Source organism: Doryrhamphus excisus, linkage group LG9 (genome assembly GCF_037039965.1).
Source record: "Doryrhamphus excisus strain RoL-2023G ecotype Guam linkage group LG9, RoL_Dexc_Guam_v1.1, whole genome shotgun sequence".
Lineage (NCBI taxonomy): Eukaryota > Metazoa > Chordata > Actinopteri > Syngnathiformes > Syngnathidae > Doryrhamphus > Doryrhamphus excisus.
In genome coordinates this window covers 7,121,398-7,140,428 of record NC_136365.1, presented here as the reverse complement: position 1 = coordinate 7,140,428, position 19,031 = coordinate 7,121,398, and the positions used below count along the sequence as shown (strand labels likewise).

General features: G+C 39.8%; 1 protein-coding gene across 1 annotated transcript in view; it reads right to left on the bottom strand.

The window, feature by feature from the left end:
• Window positions 1-330: 330 nt before the first annotated feature.
• The window catches only part of prkcaa (protein kinase C, alpha, a), a 99,580-nt gene continuing 80,879 nt past the window's right edge, over window positions 331-19,031 (bottom strand). Inside the window, exons 14-17 of the mRNA XM_058072618.2 lie at window positions 14,817-14,897; window positions 13,890-13,997; window positions 12,970-13,110; window positions 331-4,014 (exon numbers count right to left, since the gene is read on the bottom strand). Coding sequence (XP_057928601.1) covers window positions 3,850-4,014; window positions 12,970-13,110; window positions 13,890-13,997; window positions 14,817-14,897 — 495 coding nt within the window. The 3' untranslated portion in view covers window positions 331-3,849. The remainder of the gene's footprint in view (window positions 4,015-12,969; window positions 13,111-13,889; window positions 13,998-14,816; window positions 14,898-19,031) is intronic.

The following is a 19,031-nucleotide window of genomic DNA, read 5'->3' as shown; positions in this document are numbered from 1 at the left end:
GTAGTTTTATGCATAAAAACATTATGAGTTACATGCTTTTCATTCATCAATGATGTGCATGTCAGGGAAAGCAGACATGGGGGGGTCCACTTCAGTTTTGGCAGTGACTTAAATCTCTTTGACTAACTTTGCCGCTTTACTAACTAACTTTCACTTTTCATGTTTGAAGTCACAGTGGTTCCATATTTTTGGAATGAGCAGTTCCAATTCATTCATCCAGCCTATCCCAGCTGACTTTAAACGACAAGTTTCTAAATTCCCAAAAACGTTGGCATACCTAAACAACACACATTACAAGGGTTGACATTTTTGGAAATTTTTTTTTTACACAACTGTATACAGTCCAACCTCGGTTTTTGTACGTCCCAATTTTCGTATGATTTGATTTTCATTGAAAATGTAGCCTCAGTTTTCATACACTGTTTTACTTCTTCTACAATATTGCACACAACTAGTCATAACTAGTCAGTCTGTACTGTATTGTTCCGTAAAATTGAGTACCCAAACTGAGCACTCTATGCATTGCTGACTCACTGTTGGTTCAACACTTTTTTAAAATTAATATCTCCAGGATGTACAGGAAGTACGCATCAACACTATGTTTTTTTTTCATATATTTGTGGGGGTGTGGAATGGATTAATTGGCTTTACATTTATTCCCTATTGGAAAAATTGCCTTGGTTTGCGTACATTCGTTTTTTATTGGACCTTCAGGAAGAAACTAATGATAAAAAAGGAGGTTCCACTATGTAATAGAAACAAGTTAACAAAAAACAAAGCTTATGTCACTGCCAAAGTGAAATATGCACATGACTCTTATTTAGTGTAATTGTAAATGGTGTCTGGAGTCATAGGAAAATAAAGAACATTGGGATAGGCAGACATGCAGGGGGAGTTAGTCATCTACATTCCATGTGCACACTTTTACTTTCACTTTCAAGCAAGAATGGACCTGTGTTTTTACACCAGATATTGCCAACTCATAAAAGCGTGACAGTGTATTTGCCGAGTTGTGGTTGAAATGAGTTCAGGCCAAAATCAGCCCAAAGAGACAAAGAGACAAAGAGAAGCACCACGTACTGCTGTAATGTTGTTTCAATGGTGCCTTGTTAGATGTTACCACGTGGCCAGCAACAGGTGTGCTTCAGGACAGGAGAGGTTGACACAAAACTAACGCTTACAACAAAGGACTGGCTTTTTAGGGGGGGTTGGCACGTGCAGGTTGTTGTTTTTAAATATATATTTAACATAAATCTAAACACAACACTTCTTTTTTGCTCCCCTTTTTTATGAGTTTAACTCAACACATGTGCCTTAGGTTGGCCACAACAAAAGGCCACTAAAAGTTGAACTGTATTGTGAGTGGGTCCAAAATGCCAGGCAGTATTAGGTGTCATATTCTGGATCAATATTTGAGAGAAATAAGCATTTTGTGTACATTAAAAAAAAGTTCAACATCTTTTAGTTAACGTCAGGAAAAATGGGAGAAAAACAAAAACGTTGCATTTATGTTTTGTTATTATTGTATCATAGGAAAGCAATATGTGCTTTAAAAAATATTCTTGCAGTGTACTGCAAGGAATTGATGAACACAAAAGAGAAAAAAAAAACAAGCAAACAAAGCAAAACAGAAGAATAACAAACATTGAAGATAAGGATGTAAACCACAATTAATGAGACATTAGGGAGTGAGTGGTCCCGCTGGTCTAGCCACAAAACGACAAGAAGTATAATCTCGGTAAAAAAAAATGCACTGAGATTAGTCCCGAGATCTTAATGGGTCTTGCAGGTTAACTGTCATCATAATTCATAACTGAATTTTGTCAGTTAAACATCAAAATATTACGTTGGTTTAACACAAATAATATCAGCTAACAAAAAACACTTAAGTGGGACTGGTTAACTAGAAAAAAATGTTATTCATTTTTTTTGCCAAAAAAAAACCAAAACGCTATAACCTATCGTGATTTCAAAGCAGTTTGAGTTCGGTCATATCACTTTTTAATACAAAGAACTTTTTTGAATTAATTGAAGGATATGTTCATTTTTTTGGTTGCACGGTGTTCGAGTGGTTAGCGCGCAGGCCACACAGCTAGGAGTTAGGATGTGAGTATGTGAGTATGAATGTGAGTGTGAATGGTTGTTTGTCTATATGTGCCCTGTGATTGGCTGGCAACCAGTCCAGGGTGTACCCCGCCTCTCGCCTAAAGACAGCTGGGATTGGCTCCAGCATGCCCGCGGTAGAAAATGAATGAATTAATGTTTTTTTGTCGGAAACGCAACTAAATTGTCTGCTGGTATAAGATCAGGTCTAGAACTTTCCGCTGATTGCCCAGGAAATATTTGACCAATGGAGACGTGTGCTTGAAATGATATTGACATTAAAAAAGGACAATGTGAATCAGATGTGCATTCATCTATTAAAAATAACGACCCTAGAAACATAAAGCGAGAAGGTAAGCTGACGCAGGGGCGTGTCCTCTTATGGTTTAAGCCAACTGAAACCGCTGCAAATGTGTGATGTGGATTTCTCGATAAGATTGACATTAAATCGCATGCTGCATTTAATGACTCACGTGCATGAATGGCGCAACCACCTGCATGCAGACAGCCTGACACAACTTACAATCAAGCAACAACAAAGAGATTGAAATCATCCCAAATGAACATTATGTTATTTGTTCAAAGAAGCTACACTGTTGAACTGCACTTTCTTCCATTGTTGCGTCTGCCGCACTTTGAACAACCCACTCTTGCATCAGTGTAAGAAAAGCACATTCAGGTGTTGGTATAAAAACTTGCTATACTCTTGAAAATAACCCATGATTATTATTATTATTATTTACAAAGGAGTTATACACTACATTTCGACATATTGTAATATGGATGGAGATGAAAACACTTATAGCTCCAAGCATTTTAGAAACAAACTAAGTCATCGACTGGTATTAATTACTGTATGTTGACTTTTTTTTTGATAATTAAGCAAAACTGCATCCTAATTTTAACAACTGTATCCAGAAAATCTAATGAAAAGGATATTTTGATGACTAATCAGCACATATATTCTATGTACACTGTAAGGGTACTGAGACACAAGTTGTAAACTTTAAGTATTATCTTTTAAAATTCTATACACAACCGTCACTCTGTTAAGTATCATAGCTTGGAATTTATTATTAATAAACTTGAATAACTAACTTCTAACTTTACAGGCTCCATTGCCAAACTTCATTTGAATTGATAACTAATGGGAGTTGAGGGTGTCACGTACTAAATATTATTGACAGAAATACATTAAAGGAAGTAAACATGACACGAGGAACATTGCACCGCCTCACTTCATATTTGGCTATGATATCTTCACTACCTCAGGCGAGTACTGCACCTTATACAGTATATTGAAATTCTTCTTGAAAACCAAAGTTCATGCATCTTCTCCAAAAATGAATCCATGCCTTTTAACAAATGTGTGTCTTTGTTTGTATAACATACAGCCTGATACACTCCTTTCCTATCATATACTGGCATAGATAAACACTATTCTGACTCAGTGCGTCCAGTTTTGGTAAACTTTCATTAAAAAGGACATCATTGTACACAGTACATGCTTATGAATAAACTAAAGCCTTCTTGTAGTGGCCAAGAAATAATCGAACCGATTGCAAAATATAGCATAGAGAACAAATAAGCATGCCCTAGAATCCTGTTTATGAATAAAAACATCACGTTTCGGTCATGTCAAGTGGTGGTCAGATGTTAGATTGTTGCTTAGTTTTAATAGGTGGCAGTGAGTAGAGGATATCCTTGACAATGGGAAGGGAAAAGGAAGAACCTTGGCCATCCTTCTCATGCGTTGTTGTTGAGCGACGGGTGTACAAACTGGGGGTTGATAAAGGAGAAGCCTGCAAACTCCGCCTGGTCGATGTTGGCGATCACCAGCTCGTCAGGAGGTGTGAGCTGAGGCTGTGTGCGTGTGAAGAACTTGTCAAAGTTCTCTGCTCCTTTGCCACACTGCAATGAACACACACAAAAACACACACAGAGGGACAATATTTAAAATGGGTTTTGCACTTGACTTTGTTCTGATATGGATGTTTATGCAACATGGAAATGTGGAGTAGGACAATTGGTCGTAACAATGTATATTGTAGCATTTGTCTCATTTTGCACAAATAGTGTTTGTGTTTGTGTACAATGAATGTTACAGTGAGGATGTAATGTGTAACCGCAATTTTTACTACTGTATGTACCCTTTTACCATTGGCTCCCATCAAAAACACAACAATGTTGGAGATGAAACTAACATACATGTTTGTTGCACACACACACATACACGAGGATGTGACTTTTCCCACTGAAACTCCCACTGATTGGTTCCGAATGAAACTGGTTTGTGTCAATCACTTTCTTTGACTATATTACCTTCAGTAACTAAACACACAAAAGCAAATAAACGTGACCATCTCCTTCGCCCACCTTGATATGCACATTCACATTTTTATATCAGCATCACATCACATACTGTATTATATTGTACTCTAGATCTCATTTACTTGAATGCCAGTGGACCGTTCACAAGAACACATTTGCATTGGCACAGCTGTGAAACATTCCCAAGCTAACAAAATCCACAATTTATCCATCCATGTGAGTGCTGCAATAAGTGTGTCACCTACAGCAACTGTTAATTGTTGTACAGGAAGCATTGCAGTGATGCAGTGATTGCTGTTCAAGCAAATAACCATCAGACCATACTGAAAATAACATATCATGAAAACCTTTCGATTTTAGATTTGACATATGAGGTGATTCGGTTTCATGTATACTCATTATTTAATGAGTGTTTCTGTTTCCTTTTAATTTCCGGTGTGTAAGTTACTACTTTTTTCTGAAACTTTGAACCCTGCAGCTTATGCAGCTGTTTTATGGCTATGTTCTAATCTTGTGACATCTAGAATTTATTTACTTCAGAATTACTACTAATCATTTAAAGACTTTGTTGCACACAAGGAAGCAGTAGCTCTTTCTTTGGTAGGAGCCATCAGTGAACTCATGACGAGCTTGTCAAGCCATTGGAAAACTCAGGTTATTACTCAGTATAACAGTCTGACTCATGGTGTCAACTTACAAAGAACGCTAAATTCATCACACAGCGACTGAACAATTTGAGTGCCAAAATCGCAAATTTTGCGACAAGCCATAGAGACAAATATAATCTGCTATTTTACAGCAGAAGTTGGTTGATATCTGTGATTTTCATATCAGCAACACTTGTGGGTGTGTTTCTATGCAACGTTAAGGAGTTTAATGACTTTGAAGTGCGGTGTACACAGGAGTGCATGGTTGCTGGCATTCATTGGTGCCTGTCAGAGCGCTGAATGAGAAATTATGATAGATAATAATATTTATTTATTTTGTAATATTTACTCTGCTAAGAATGCACCACATGGATCTCCATCAGCTACATTTGTGTTATATTCTTATTACCGTACATTGTGCTTTTTCAGTGTGTAGCAGCAGAAATGTACTTTTAAGCTGAGAAAAATGTTAGCAATTTAAATAAAATTCTAATTAACAAATGATCAAAAATAAAAAATGGTTGCACTCCCAATAGATAAGGATTAGTTTGTGTTTCCTGACCTAGTTGTTGGTCTAAATGATCTCCAAATAAGTTAAAGTTGCTGGTGGGAAGACCCTGGCTGCATTTGTGTGTCTAACAGTGTTTTCCCTCCTTTTCCATATAATCTTGTTGATAGCAATGATGACACAACATCACAGGCAGCGTATTTAGGCCAAGACAGATTTATCATCAAGTGTTTGGCCATGGATGGCCACTTCTAACTTTGTTCTTCCATGTTTTGGCCTTTCCACATTCAGCTACGAGCGAAGGCCCCTTGGCTACTGCTGACTTGTCATTCACCCCTCGTCATCATCTCGAGTTTCAAGCATCTGTCTAATTAAAAAGGCTTCTACAGTAGACTCAACACCAGCTAGTACACACTTTAACATTAGAGAATAGACTGAATTGGTAAAGGAGGTCATTTCTTAGTGTATGTTCATATTTTAAATTATAAGTGTATGATGCCAAAGAAGATGGAAAATGTGTTTTATTCTCCTTTGTTTGTTTGACAGTTGATCCTAGTATTAAGCTCACATTGTCACCATCTATAGGCACAGGAGTGCTACATTACTAATGAACTAATATGTCCAATAATTATTTGATTAGGGCGGCACGGCGGTCGAGTGGTTAGCGCCCGACCTCACAGCTAGGAGACCAGGGTTCAATTCCACCCTCGGCCATCTCTGTGTGGAGTTTGCATGTTCTCCCCGTGCATGCGTGGGTTTTCACATTCCAAAAACATGCTAGGTTAATTGGCGACTCCAAATTGTCCATAGGTATGAATGTGAGTGTGAATGGTTGTTTGTCTATATGTGCCCTGTGATTGTTTGTGAATGTTTTTTTTCAAATATTTCAATGTTGTTCGTGTACATTGTTTCTTGTAATAGTATGACTTTAGTCTCCTAATATTTTGACTTTATTATTGCAATATTATAACTTTTTCCCAACCTAATTTTCCAAAAATTTAAACTTTCCTTTTAATATTTCACCTTTATGCTACTTTTCCCCTTAATCTTAAACTTACTTTTTCAGTTTTTGTTTTTATTCCTACAAAATTACTACTTTTTCCCACCATTTTTAAAATTTTGTTGTTTAATCATATTTATAGAATGTGCCGAGGAACAATAAAAATACAACCATGGACCATAAATGGCGTGCACGGCCACACTTTGGACACACCTGGTTTGGACTATGTGGAAAACATACGTTAATTGAAAGAAATGTCAGTATTAACAAACATTTCATTTTTACATCATTAATTTGCACGGCCGACCCTCGGCCATCTCTGTGTGGAGTTTGCATGTTCTCCCCGTGCATGTGTGGGTTTTCTCCGGGTACTCCGGTTTCCTCCCACATTCCAAAAACATGCTAGGTTAATTGGCCACTCCAAATTGTCCATAGGTATGAATGTGAGTGTGAATGGTTGTTTGTCTATATGTGCCCTGTGATTGGCTGGCGACGAGTCCAGGGTGTACCCCGCCTCTCGCCCGCAGTCAACTGGGATAGGCTCCAGCACCCCCGCGACCCTCATGAGGAAAAAGCGGTAGAAAATGAATGAATGAACCTTTAAATCTGGCCGCACGGCGCCAAGTGGTTAGCGCGCAGGCCTTGCAGCTCGGATACTCGAGTTCGATTCTACCCTCGCCCTTCTGTGTGTGGAGTTTGCATGTTCTCCCCGTGCATGCGTGGGTTTTCTCCGGGTACTCCGGTTTCCTCCCACATTCCAAAAACATGCTAGGTTAATTGGCGACTCCAAATTGTCCATAGGTATGAATGTGAGTGTGAATGGTTGTTTGTCTATATGCGCCCTGTGATTGGCTGGCGACCAGTCCAGGGTGTACCCCGCCTCTCGCCCGCAGTCAACTGGGATAGGCTCCAGCACCCCCGCGACCCTCATGAGGAAAAAGCGGTAGAAAATGAATGAATGAACCTTTAAAGCTGGCCGCACGGCGCCAAGTGGTTAGCGCGCAGGCCTTGCAGCTCGGATACTCGAGTTCGATTCCACCCTCGCCCTTCTCTGTGTGGAGTTTGCATGTTCTCCCCGTGCATGCGTGGGTTTTCTCCGGGTACTCCGGTTTCCTCCCACATTCCAAAAACATGCTAGGTTAATTGGCGACTCCAAATTGTCCATAGGTATGAATGTGAGTGTGAATGGTTGTTTGTCTATATGTGCCCTGTGATTGGCTGGCGACCAGTCCAGGGTGTACCCCGCCTCTCGCCCGAAGACAGCTGGGATAGGCTCCAGCACCCCCGCGACCCTTGTGAGGAAAAGCGGTAGAAAATGAATGAATGAATTATTTGATTAATTGATTATCTGTGTGTCTCATTATCTTGGTCTCACTTTTAATGGAAGTCCTGGCAGCTAAGAACTAGTTGTAACTTGTGACTAACTGACCCGGCCTCAACAGCCGCTGCCCTACATTCCCAGAGCACACATTGTTTTGTGCGTGTATGTGTTTCTGTTGTTTTGCTGTTATGTTAGTGTCATCTTGTATGCATGTGCCAAAGTGTGTCAATCGATGTCTTTGTCACACCGAGCGACTGCACATTTCTGTCTTTCCTTCACCTTTTTTTTTTTTTTTTAACTGAAGCAAACTCTCCAGACTCTACATACAAAGAAACATGTGTATTGTTGTGCGTCAGACTGGTTCAAATGCCCTTCTATGGTATTTTTACTGACAGGTGACATTCCCTCCAAGCCACTTGCATCCTGTCAGAGTAGACACACTTAAGATAAAGGACAAATGTTGGTTTGTGTGTGTGTGGAAGAGAGAGAGAGTGAATCCATCACAGCAGATACCTGATGGGTAATACCTCATGTCCTTCAAGTGTAGCGTCTCCTTGTCATCTTCTATCCATCACTGACTATTCTTTGTTTCAAGACAGGCAGCATATTTCTCACTCTGACCTCCACTGACCAATGCGGACAACAAGATCTAACGGTTTATTATTCAGAACCGCAGTTTTGCTTTTAAAGATGATTATTTTCATTGAAATGAAAATAATATTGTTGACTGTTATGAGTTGTTTACGCCAGACTTTTTATGATATTATGAGGAAAAACTGTAAGATGTATCTTTGAGATGATTACAGAAGCTCAACTAAAACATAAACAAGAAAAATAGGTTATGAATCACAACAAGATGGCGACCTGGACCCCTGCCTTTGTGATATGTTTACTTGAAATACAGTATGTGCTCTTCCCTCTTTGTCATAGTGTGATTCAGCTTGATGACCCAAGCTGTTGATACATCATGAGTGACAAAGTGTCCTACATGAGATTTTGACCTACTTTCTCTTATATTTAATCTTGTTGCCTCTCTCGCTGTCTCCGCATGCACACAGGCATGCACGCCTCTGCACTCAAGCATATTAAAAGAAGTCAGCTACTTAGGATGATAAATGTCTGCTCGCCTCCATGAAGATCGCTCTTGCGTTCTTCCTCTACTTCACTACCACGCGAAGCCCTCAGCTATTCACCTCATCTCACCACACCGATTGAATTGTTTATTAGCAGTGGAGACATTTGAACTCAGCATATGTTTGATAGCCACGGGGCATAGGACAAGTGGTTTATTTAGGACTAGCACTGTTCCTTAATTAGAATTTGCAAATTCTTTCTTATTTTAGGTCAAAAGGGTGATTCATGTACTGCTTAAATGCACGAACCTGAGCTACCTTGTATTAAATATGACTCAGCAGAGATCTTGCGGCGGTGTGAAAAGAAAGGAAGACAAAACTGTGGTGAGACCAGCCATGTTTTTTGGTCTAGAGACAGTGGCACTGAGGAAAAGACAGGAAGCAGAACTGGATGTAGCAGAGATGAGGATGCTGAGGTTCTCATTGGGAGTGACCAGGATGGATAGGATCAGGAAGGAGTACATCAGAGGGACATTACATGTTAGAAGCCTTGGAGATAAAGTCTTAGAGGCCAGACTGAGATGGTTGGGACATGTCCAGAGGAGAGATAGTGAATATATTGGTAGAAGGATGCTGCCATTAGAGCTGCCGGGTAGGAGGCATAGAGGAAGACCAAAGAGAGAGAGACAGATGCAGAAGACAGGGTTGGATGGAACAGATTGATTTGCTGTGGCGACCCCTGAAGGGAAAAACTGAAAGGGAAAGAAGAAGAAAAAGAGCCTGCGGCAGTGGAAAGAAATACAACATAACTGAAGTAGAAACCCCTAAAGGTCATATAATTTCGAATTTGACCAAAATTAGCAGGAATATGTGTATTTAAAGTCACAAAAAAACAAACTCAGTCAGTTTCGGTATGTGTTATGCATTTTCTTTGGCTTTTATAGACTATGTTGATGCCAGATTTTATGCTCTACAGGCAAGTATGATATTGTAGCAACCCTAAAGTTTTGTGTCAAGGTTTGTGATGTCTATCTGTGTGATCATGAATGCTTCTTATCGAGTGCTATGACAGCTATGTTCACTGACACTATTTTTGTTATGTTTAACAAAATATTATATTATTATTATGATTATATTATATAATATTATATTTTTTCAGCTGCATTTGTTCCCAACACTGAAGCTCAGATACGGCTCAGAACCAACCAATACTGATACTGGCTAAGATTTATACATGCCAACACAGTTGTGGTCATGTCAAACTGGAGGTAAACCCTATTTAGTCCATGAAGTGCAAACCAAAAATAGACAAACTGTCAATATGCAGTCACCTTGTAAGAGTATTTAACCTTCATTGTCTTACAGCCGCAGTGAATCATAACTGTCTCAACTGTATCATTTGTGTGTGTATATATCCTTGTATCCTATTAGGCCACCCTTTATTGGCCAGTGTTCCAGGATGTCTGCGCCACAATGACTCAGCGCTCCCACTCATTATTTCTCATCCTCTACTCATCCACCGATCACATAAATATCAATCAACAGCTTCTGCACCTGACCTACTTTCTGCATCCTTCTTAAAGGCATAAAACCATGTTGGCCATCCACAGGTGGGCATAAACACACAATGTGTGTATTCTGCAGAATTCAGACTGCTCAGTGGATGTAGCTGCTGTTTATGTGCGTTTGTTGTGTTGCCGTGGTGACAACATCCAAGATTGCATGAACGCTTAGTGAGCACGCTCATTCTACCATATAGTTTTTGTATGCTGTTTTGAATCTCTCAGCTGGGTGCAGCCAGGGTATTGATTGCAATTCCGCAGCTGTTGCCGGCAGATGAAGTGAGATTGAGCAGGAATGTATGGGGAAAAAAAGAGAGAAAATGAGGCAGTATGGATTGAAGGAAAAGGGTTAGATGTAGTTGAGGTTGGTGTGAGAAAGGCATATAACAACAGCTATTTGCTGGTAATGGACTCCACAGTGTATTACATGACAGGGTGAGAAGGACATGATAGGAGCTCGTGACATGACTGGGTGTTCATCCTAGCCACTATTTCTCATTTTTCACACATTTATTTCTAATTTTTCTCACAGCCATGCAAGCATTCACTGTGCCATGGCAAAGCAATTTACATGCACTGGCTTCCCTTCAACATGGACGTAGACTTGTACAAAAGTGAACCAGGACAAAGCTTCCGTTCTTTTTCCAACCCTGCAAACTTGCATTTACAGTATCGCACAAACAGGAGTACACCCTCTCACATATTTCAGCTTCTTCTTTATCTTAAAAGGACAACAACATGGATATCCTTTAGTGATGATTGAGTCATTTGGAACGGATCTATACTACCGTACAAGCTGTACAGTGACCACTTTAAAGTACAGCCACATTTAAAGGGGACCTGTCATGCTACTTTTTGGCCCTTTGTATTGAGTTGTGGACTCCTATAGAGCAGCTACACGCAATAACCCACATAGAGAGCTTTCTAGATCTTTCAGAATCTGCACCTATTCCAGGTGTATTTCCTGGTATTTCCAAAACGGTCTGATTTAATTTATTCCACCCACGGCCCGCTTTCAGGTGATTGGTTCTACTCAGCTTGTACCAGTTTCACGCCCATATAAGGAAGTCTGGCTCATCTTAAACCAAATGCACAGACCTCATTAGCTGAATCTGTGACATTATTTAAAAAGAGATTACAACATTCTAACTACATTTATGTGTCAGAAAAGTGGAAAAGCATAATATATCCCCTTTGATTTATTTTGAAAGAATATATTGTAATAAAAGTGGTTTCTGTAATGTGAGGGGTCTCTCTTTTGTGAGGTACTTTCAGTGCACAATACGGACGCACAACTGAAACAAAAATACTCAACATGCATCTGTAGATTGTAGATGTCAATTTCTTCACAGTCTTCCAACACACATTCCTTTGAATTGCAAAGCACACACGCGCACGCACACACGCACACACACACATTTGCAGCACACAAAGTCCATCCATTGAGCAGAAGGCTTCGTAGATAGTAAATGCCGGGATTCACCTTTTTAGAAGAACTGGAACCCTTGGGAGTTGGAAGAAGAAAAGAAATACTAATATTTATATCTGTAAGACAATCTAGAATACCTGTCCTCCATGCTGAATAATTGTTTGCATTGTTTTCTTCTACGTGACTTGCCCTGATGTAGGCTTCATAATAAATTGACGTCATATTAATTATACATTAAAATAAGAAGCTATGGAATTATTTACAGCGCATACTGTAGGTCCCATGCAGCGTATACTCCTTAGCTGTTGTTGTTTTGACTGGGTTCAGACATTCTGGAATATCCTTTTTCTACATGTTTCATACTAATAATAGGCATTATTGACTTGCTTATAGATTTATAGATAGCTGCACTGCAAGTGATCAAAGAGGTACTATAGTCCATCATATTGATTTTCACAGCCACTATAATATTCTGATAATTTATCAATCTAGTCCTTAATTAATTTTGTATTCAGAGCTTATCCCCGCTGACCTCCCACCTTGGACTGGTCGCCAGTCCATCACAATCACAGGGCACGTACAGACGCTCACATTCATACATGTGAATTCATACACATACATATGACCTAACATGTATGTTTTTGGATTGGAGTACCCAGAGAACACAGACACAAGCATGTGGAGAACAGGTCCAAGAACTATGGTTCCATCACCAAGACATCCATCCAACCAAACACAAATTCATCTAGCCATCCAAGCACCCACCAATGCAACAGTCAATCAATCCATCCATCAGCCCAAATGCTTGCACACTAGTCAATCCATCCATTGACTCTTCTGAACACAACCTAACCCATTTTCCTTCTTACAAAGTGAGATGTTTGCATCATTTTATAGTAGTTGTTTGTCCTCAATCTCCTGCACCAACCATTGTCAACACCAGGTCATATTACAGGTTTTATTTCCAAAGCGTATGTGTATAAGACAGGACTTACCAGTTTAGGCTTGAAGGGTGGTTGTATCTCTTTGTTCTGAAGGCGTTCCCAATCAATACGTCTGAAGAAGGCATGTTCTCTGACATCCCGCTCACCTTCAGGGCCGCAGCCCAGACGCTTGGACGGATGCTTGGTCATCAGCTGTCAAACAAGTGAATCACAGTGGCAATGTCACTTTATTGCTTTTCTAGGCATGACAACAAAACAGATGGGCATAAAAACGGGTCATTTTTGTTATTTTTTTTCCTGCTGTCTTTTTCTGTTTTTTTTTTTTTTTACTTTATTTTGCGTTTAGAAAAGTGCTGCCACTTAAAATCATACTGCAGACAACACAGTTTGCATTTTGTACAAAAGCAACTAACAAAATCTGGTTCTTGTTAAATTACATAGAGGCCTGCTGGCACATATTGTAGCAGAATAAAGCAAGTTAAATAAGGTTAAAATCCTTAATGATAAATGAATTATTTTCAGAATTATGGCAGAGAAAACCTGTTTACGATATTCTAAAAACTTCTTTATTCACACACAACTAGAACAAAGTATGTTTCTTTTATATCTAAAATGCTATGAATGTCGAACAAGCAGATGCGGCTTTCTCTTACATGAATTTCAATTATGTTAGCTTCAGTGAAGACCACCAGAAACTCCACTTAAATTGTTTATTTGCATGATTTTCAACTGAGGTTATGTTACTTTTTTGGGGGGGAAAGGACAACAGACTAAAGTGTGTTGTTTAAAGCACACACTACATGCGCGTGTCAAAGAGAAGTATGAAGCTGCCACACATTAACTTTTTATGTACAACAGATGGATTCACCATTCGCATGACCACGCACATTGTAAAAATAAAAAAAAAACAGGAAAAAAGAAAAAGAAAAGAAATGGTGCATCCCACTGATGTGATGGAAACGTTCACTCACTCCTTTGCAAATGGAAACAGCCTCTTTGGACAGGGACTTTGGGTAGGACACGTTGTGCTCCATAATGGACTGGAACAGCTCGTCTTCATCCTCTCCATCAAAGGGAGGCTGCAAACAGAAAGCCGTGATGTTGGTGAGACTTTGAGCTTCATCCATTATCGCACAATGGAGGACTCGGAGACCACAAACAACTTTGGCACACAAAAGGGATGGAGCGGTGGTACAATTTGGGATGTGGGCATCTTTTTGGACATACTGTCAAATGCTATTAACATTTTTACTGATATTTTATGAGTGTACTGTATATTATGACCACATTTTGAAACGGAATGAAACAAAATGTTTACTGATTCAGTCCGATTTATTTCCTAAAGAACAACATAAGGTCCGCTCAGGTCACTGGGCAGCATCATTTTGCTCAGTATGACATTATCATTGAAAAAGGAGTTCAGAACTTGAAAAATGCCAATCAAGAAAATATTAAAAAAAGAATCCCATTCTTATGAATGAGACCATAAAAGTCACAGTATATATTATTAAAATGTGTTTAATCAATAGAGAATAAGGGACACAAGTCAACATGGCAGCCCAATAAAAATCGACAAATTGCAACAAACAAGTTTCCCACGGAAGACCTTGCAGGATAAACATAGTGGGTGACCCAGCTTTTTTGCCTCTCCTCCTGGGTGGCTACCATCAGTAACTCTAATGTGGGTGTTTGACAGTCCAGAAAATGAATTATTTGTCATTTACACTCCAGTAGGCCTGCTAGAGATAGTGTGTCTCCATCATGACCTCTTTCCCTGCTTTTTCCACACACCGAGGATAGGAGCATTTCAGGTAACAACTCATGTTCATTGAAGTTAGTGTATTGAAAACAATCTTTGGCAGGTTAAGGCACAAGTATCCATGTCGTCTGTCACTCACCTGTCCAGCTAACATTTCATAAAGCAGCACTCCATATGCCCACCAGTCTACAGAACGCCCATATGGCTGGTAAGCAATAATCTGCAGAGCAAGAAAGAGAAACGTGACTAAACCAGAATAGTTATCAATATGCTGTTTAGCCCACAATATTTCATACCCTGGTCACATGTTATGAGTTATTGTGGATTTTCATTGGGGGAGTCACAATAAAAGTGGCAAAGGACCAGCATTTTTTGTAGCTTGTTTTTCAGTGTCTGACAAAAAGGTATATTTTCTAAAAAAAAAAAAAAAAAAAAAAAATACTAAGACAGCAAAATTATTGAAGCACAAAATTGAAGTCACTCCCAAAATATTTGCAGAGGGAACGAAGATATCAGACGCACAAAGTAAATTACTCTTTAAAAATGTGTATTTTGCATGATAACATGTTTATAAAGTTTCACATTACCACTGATAAATAGATAACTTTACTCATGTTTTAACTGTGTATAAACGAATGAATGTTGTATTTTAACTTATCTTTTACTCTGTTTACTTGTTTTTATTCGACTCCATTTTTATGCAAAGTGTCTGAGTATTTTGGAAAGCGCTATACAAATAAAATTATTATTATAAGTACCATCCTTCATTTGCAATGCTTTCATAGACACTGTAAATTATATGAAGTACTTTACACTGGTCACTAGGTGTCCAGTCATTTGTTCGGTGAGATACATGTGTTGCGCCAAGCTCAACCTCAAAAATGAAACCCTGACATCACTTCCTGTATCACTTCTAGCAAAAACATTTGACTATATTGACTATGGGGTGTTATTTAATGTTAAAAACTGCACGTAGAAGGTCGTAAACAGGTTTTCTATGTTCTTACTGTGAACATATTTTATTATTCTAAATAACACACTGTAATAGACGGCCACTCCTGTGAGCCTCTAAAACCATATAGACAGCACATGAGTCGCAAAAAAATGACATTGAAACACACATTCAAAATGCTTTAGGATGCCATTCTAGCATCCTTGCTGAGCAACATCTGACCTTTACAAACAGAAGGACATTCCTTCAGGTTGTATACACACACAAACACACACACAGACACACACATGTATATATAACTTGTATATTCATGCCACTGATGTTCACAAAGACCAAAAACCTGCATTTAAGTGTGTAACCAGCTCCACGTCTGCCTTGCCGAAGGGAATCCAAAAACAACAGGTGGACAAACAAACCTCTCCCCTGTCATGATGGTGTCCTGAGGGTTGCATGACTTCCCTGTGCTAGCCCCCATTCACAATGGCATGCATGTGCACAATGTACACACATAAACCTCAATATGTGAATGCCATGGTCCCCTTGAGAAGTGCAGAACAAAAACACAACTGTATAAATGTATCTATGGCTACTACTAATTATTAAGCACTTTTGAATATAAGCTGTGAAAGAAAAAAAAATGGTTGTAACATGTAACAATCTTGTAACAATGGATAGCAACACAGAAAGAATACTATAAACCTTGCAGTCATAACTACACTCAGTGTTCCCAGCGTCACTCATCAGCTTCGATATGTGAGACAGTTCTTTTTAATCTAGTTGAACAGCTACCGGGGCGGCACGGCGGTCGAGTGGTTAGCGTGCAGACCTCACAGCTAGGAGACCAGGGTTCAATTCCACCCTCGGCCATCTCTGTGTGGAGTTTGCATGTTTTCCCCGTGCATGCGTGGGTTTTCTCCGGGTACTCCGGTTTCCTCCCACATTCCAAAAACATGCTAGGTTAATTGGCGACTCCAAATTGTCCATAGGTATGAATGTGAGTGTGAATGGTTGTTTGTCTATATGTGCCCTGTGATTGGCTGGCGACCAGTCCAGGGTGTACAGCTGTGATAGGTTCCAGCACCCCCGCGACCCTCGTGAGGAAAAGAGGTAGGAAATTAATGAATGAATGAACAGCTACCGCAGTCCAAGCAGGAGTTGTAGTAATTCTACACCTGATAAAACATACTTAAGATTTTGTCATATCAAACCACGATTGGCGTGTAAAACTTCAGATCATGATATTAATGCCTACCTCACCAGTCCAATTCACCACGTTCTTTAAGCCACAAATTAGCCACATCATTGTTTAAGGATTCACACCTAACTCAGAGTGAACTGCTTCAGCGGACTGCTTTGAAGTGCAACACAACAAAGAACAGCTGGTGCAAATTCTGTGTGAAAGCAGAGGCTGCTGAAGCCACAAAATTCAGATATGTTGGTATGTCTGCACTAATATTGAAAGTCCTCCCTGCCTCACGGTCCCCTGACAATTCATGGCCCTCAGGGGTCCCGCCCCCATTATATGAGAAGCATTTGTTTTAGGGTGATGTGCAGGGTTTTATTACATTTATTACATATTCATTCAATTTCAAGGCAAAATAAGGTTCACAGCTTAACTGTGAAAAAATAGCCCCAAAAACCAAACCTAAGACAACTCTTGCCCACACATAATAATAGCACGTGGGATGCTTAAACAGCACATTTTAGCAGCGAGTACACGTCACATCAGTAATGAGGAGAGAAAGATTAAAGATTTAATCCTCTGATGATCTGCTGCAAGCAGACAGCATGACAGCGGGAACTAGGCCAAACATACAAAGTGAAATGTCACATGTGTTGAACTCTCTGTCTTTGTGGATTGACCCCCACCCAAAACTGTGCACATTAAAAAACGTAACCGCTGAAAGCTTTTGAGACCCGACAGGTCAGGACATGGTCAGAAGAGAGGCAAGGCAGTGAAAATGAAGGAGTCAAAACACTGGGATCAGTCCCAGGTCCCCTTGCAAATGTGAAGCTGCTGTGACTTTCTGTCCACTGCCACCCCGCGTTAGTCTTCAACACCACCAGCGGACATTTACTGTTACAGTCACAGCGACCTTTGAGTAAAGTCTACATTTTGGAGTTGCGCACTGAGATGGATGAGAGTGATAAATAAGTCAAGTGTTTTCTCTTTCAGCCAGGTTGTGTGAATAAGACGAAGTGATGGGAAGAGACAAGTGTGACCTGTGTCTGACATTCACTGTTTTTTTTTTTTTTTTTACTTCATTGTATGAAAGCCTCTGGCTTAGCAGAGCTCTGCTGATTCACTACAGCATGTAAATGTTTGTGTTCAACCTAATCATTAGGATTCTCTATTTGCTTTACAAATATATTGTTGAGAACGTTCTCTGCATGCTAAATGAGATTCTCTTTGTTTATTTGTGTACCTGTTCTTGTCTCTGTACATGTGCTGGAGTTTGTGGGTGCATCTGCGCGTGTATTACTGCAGACATCTCTCTCCCGTTAGGCCTAATAGTACATGACAGTTTTGGATCAGACTGCTAGCTATTCCGGGCTACTCTCTTTACGACACATACTCACTCTCACACACATACACACCAGCACAGATTGCTATATATGATAGCAATATAGAATTCACTGCATTGTGGGGAACGCCTTGCTGTTGGTAAGGTTCCATTTGAGGAGGCCGAACACAGCATGCATCAGGCAGGCTTCAGTATTGAACACATACAGTATACCAATATTTGATGCTATTGGTTTCATTCATTACGTAGCAGTTTTAGGGGTTTGCATGGATGCCACGCTAGTGTACAGGAGCAACATCCCAATACAAAAATGATTCATTCATTTTTGCCAGTCAATCTATATAATAGACATACAAGCATTCACATTTACATTCACACTTATGAGCCTAATATATATAAATTAACTATATAACATACATGTTTTGGACTGTAGCAACACATGCTTAAAAATAAATCAAAATGTGTAATCCATCATGATCATTGCGACTGCTCCCCCTTTCATTCATTGTTGGAGTGGTTTGGAGATAAATTAATGGGATTTAAGCGAGGAACACAACCCATCCTGTGTGTTTTCAGTCCGTACAGTTTTTGTGGCGGCAACAGTTGCCATGTTGTTCTGCAAACGTGGGGACGGAGTGGTAAGATAAGTACGAGGCCCGCACGCCACGCCTGGCTGTGAGCGGTTGCGTGCATCATACATTGCGCACATGGTAAGTGAGTTGTACATGTTTACAGCGTGCTTACAATGTATGATGTCCGTGCCATTGCCATGTCATTGTACTTACATGTGCTGCTCATGTACGGCGTCCTTACCTACTCGCACTTGGTAAGTGCGTGTCAGTGTAATGAATGGCATTTTTCCCCACACGAGTCACAT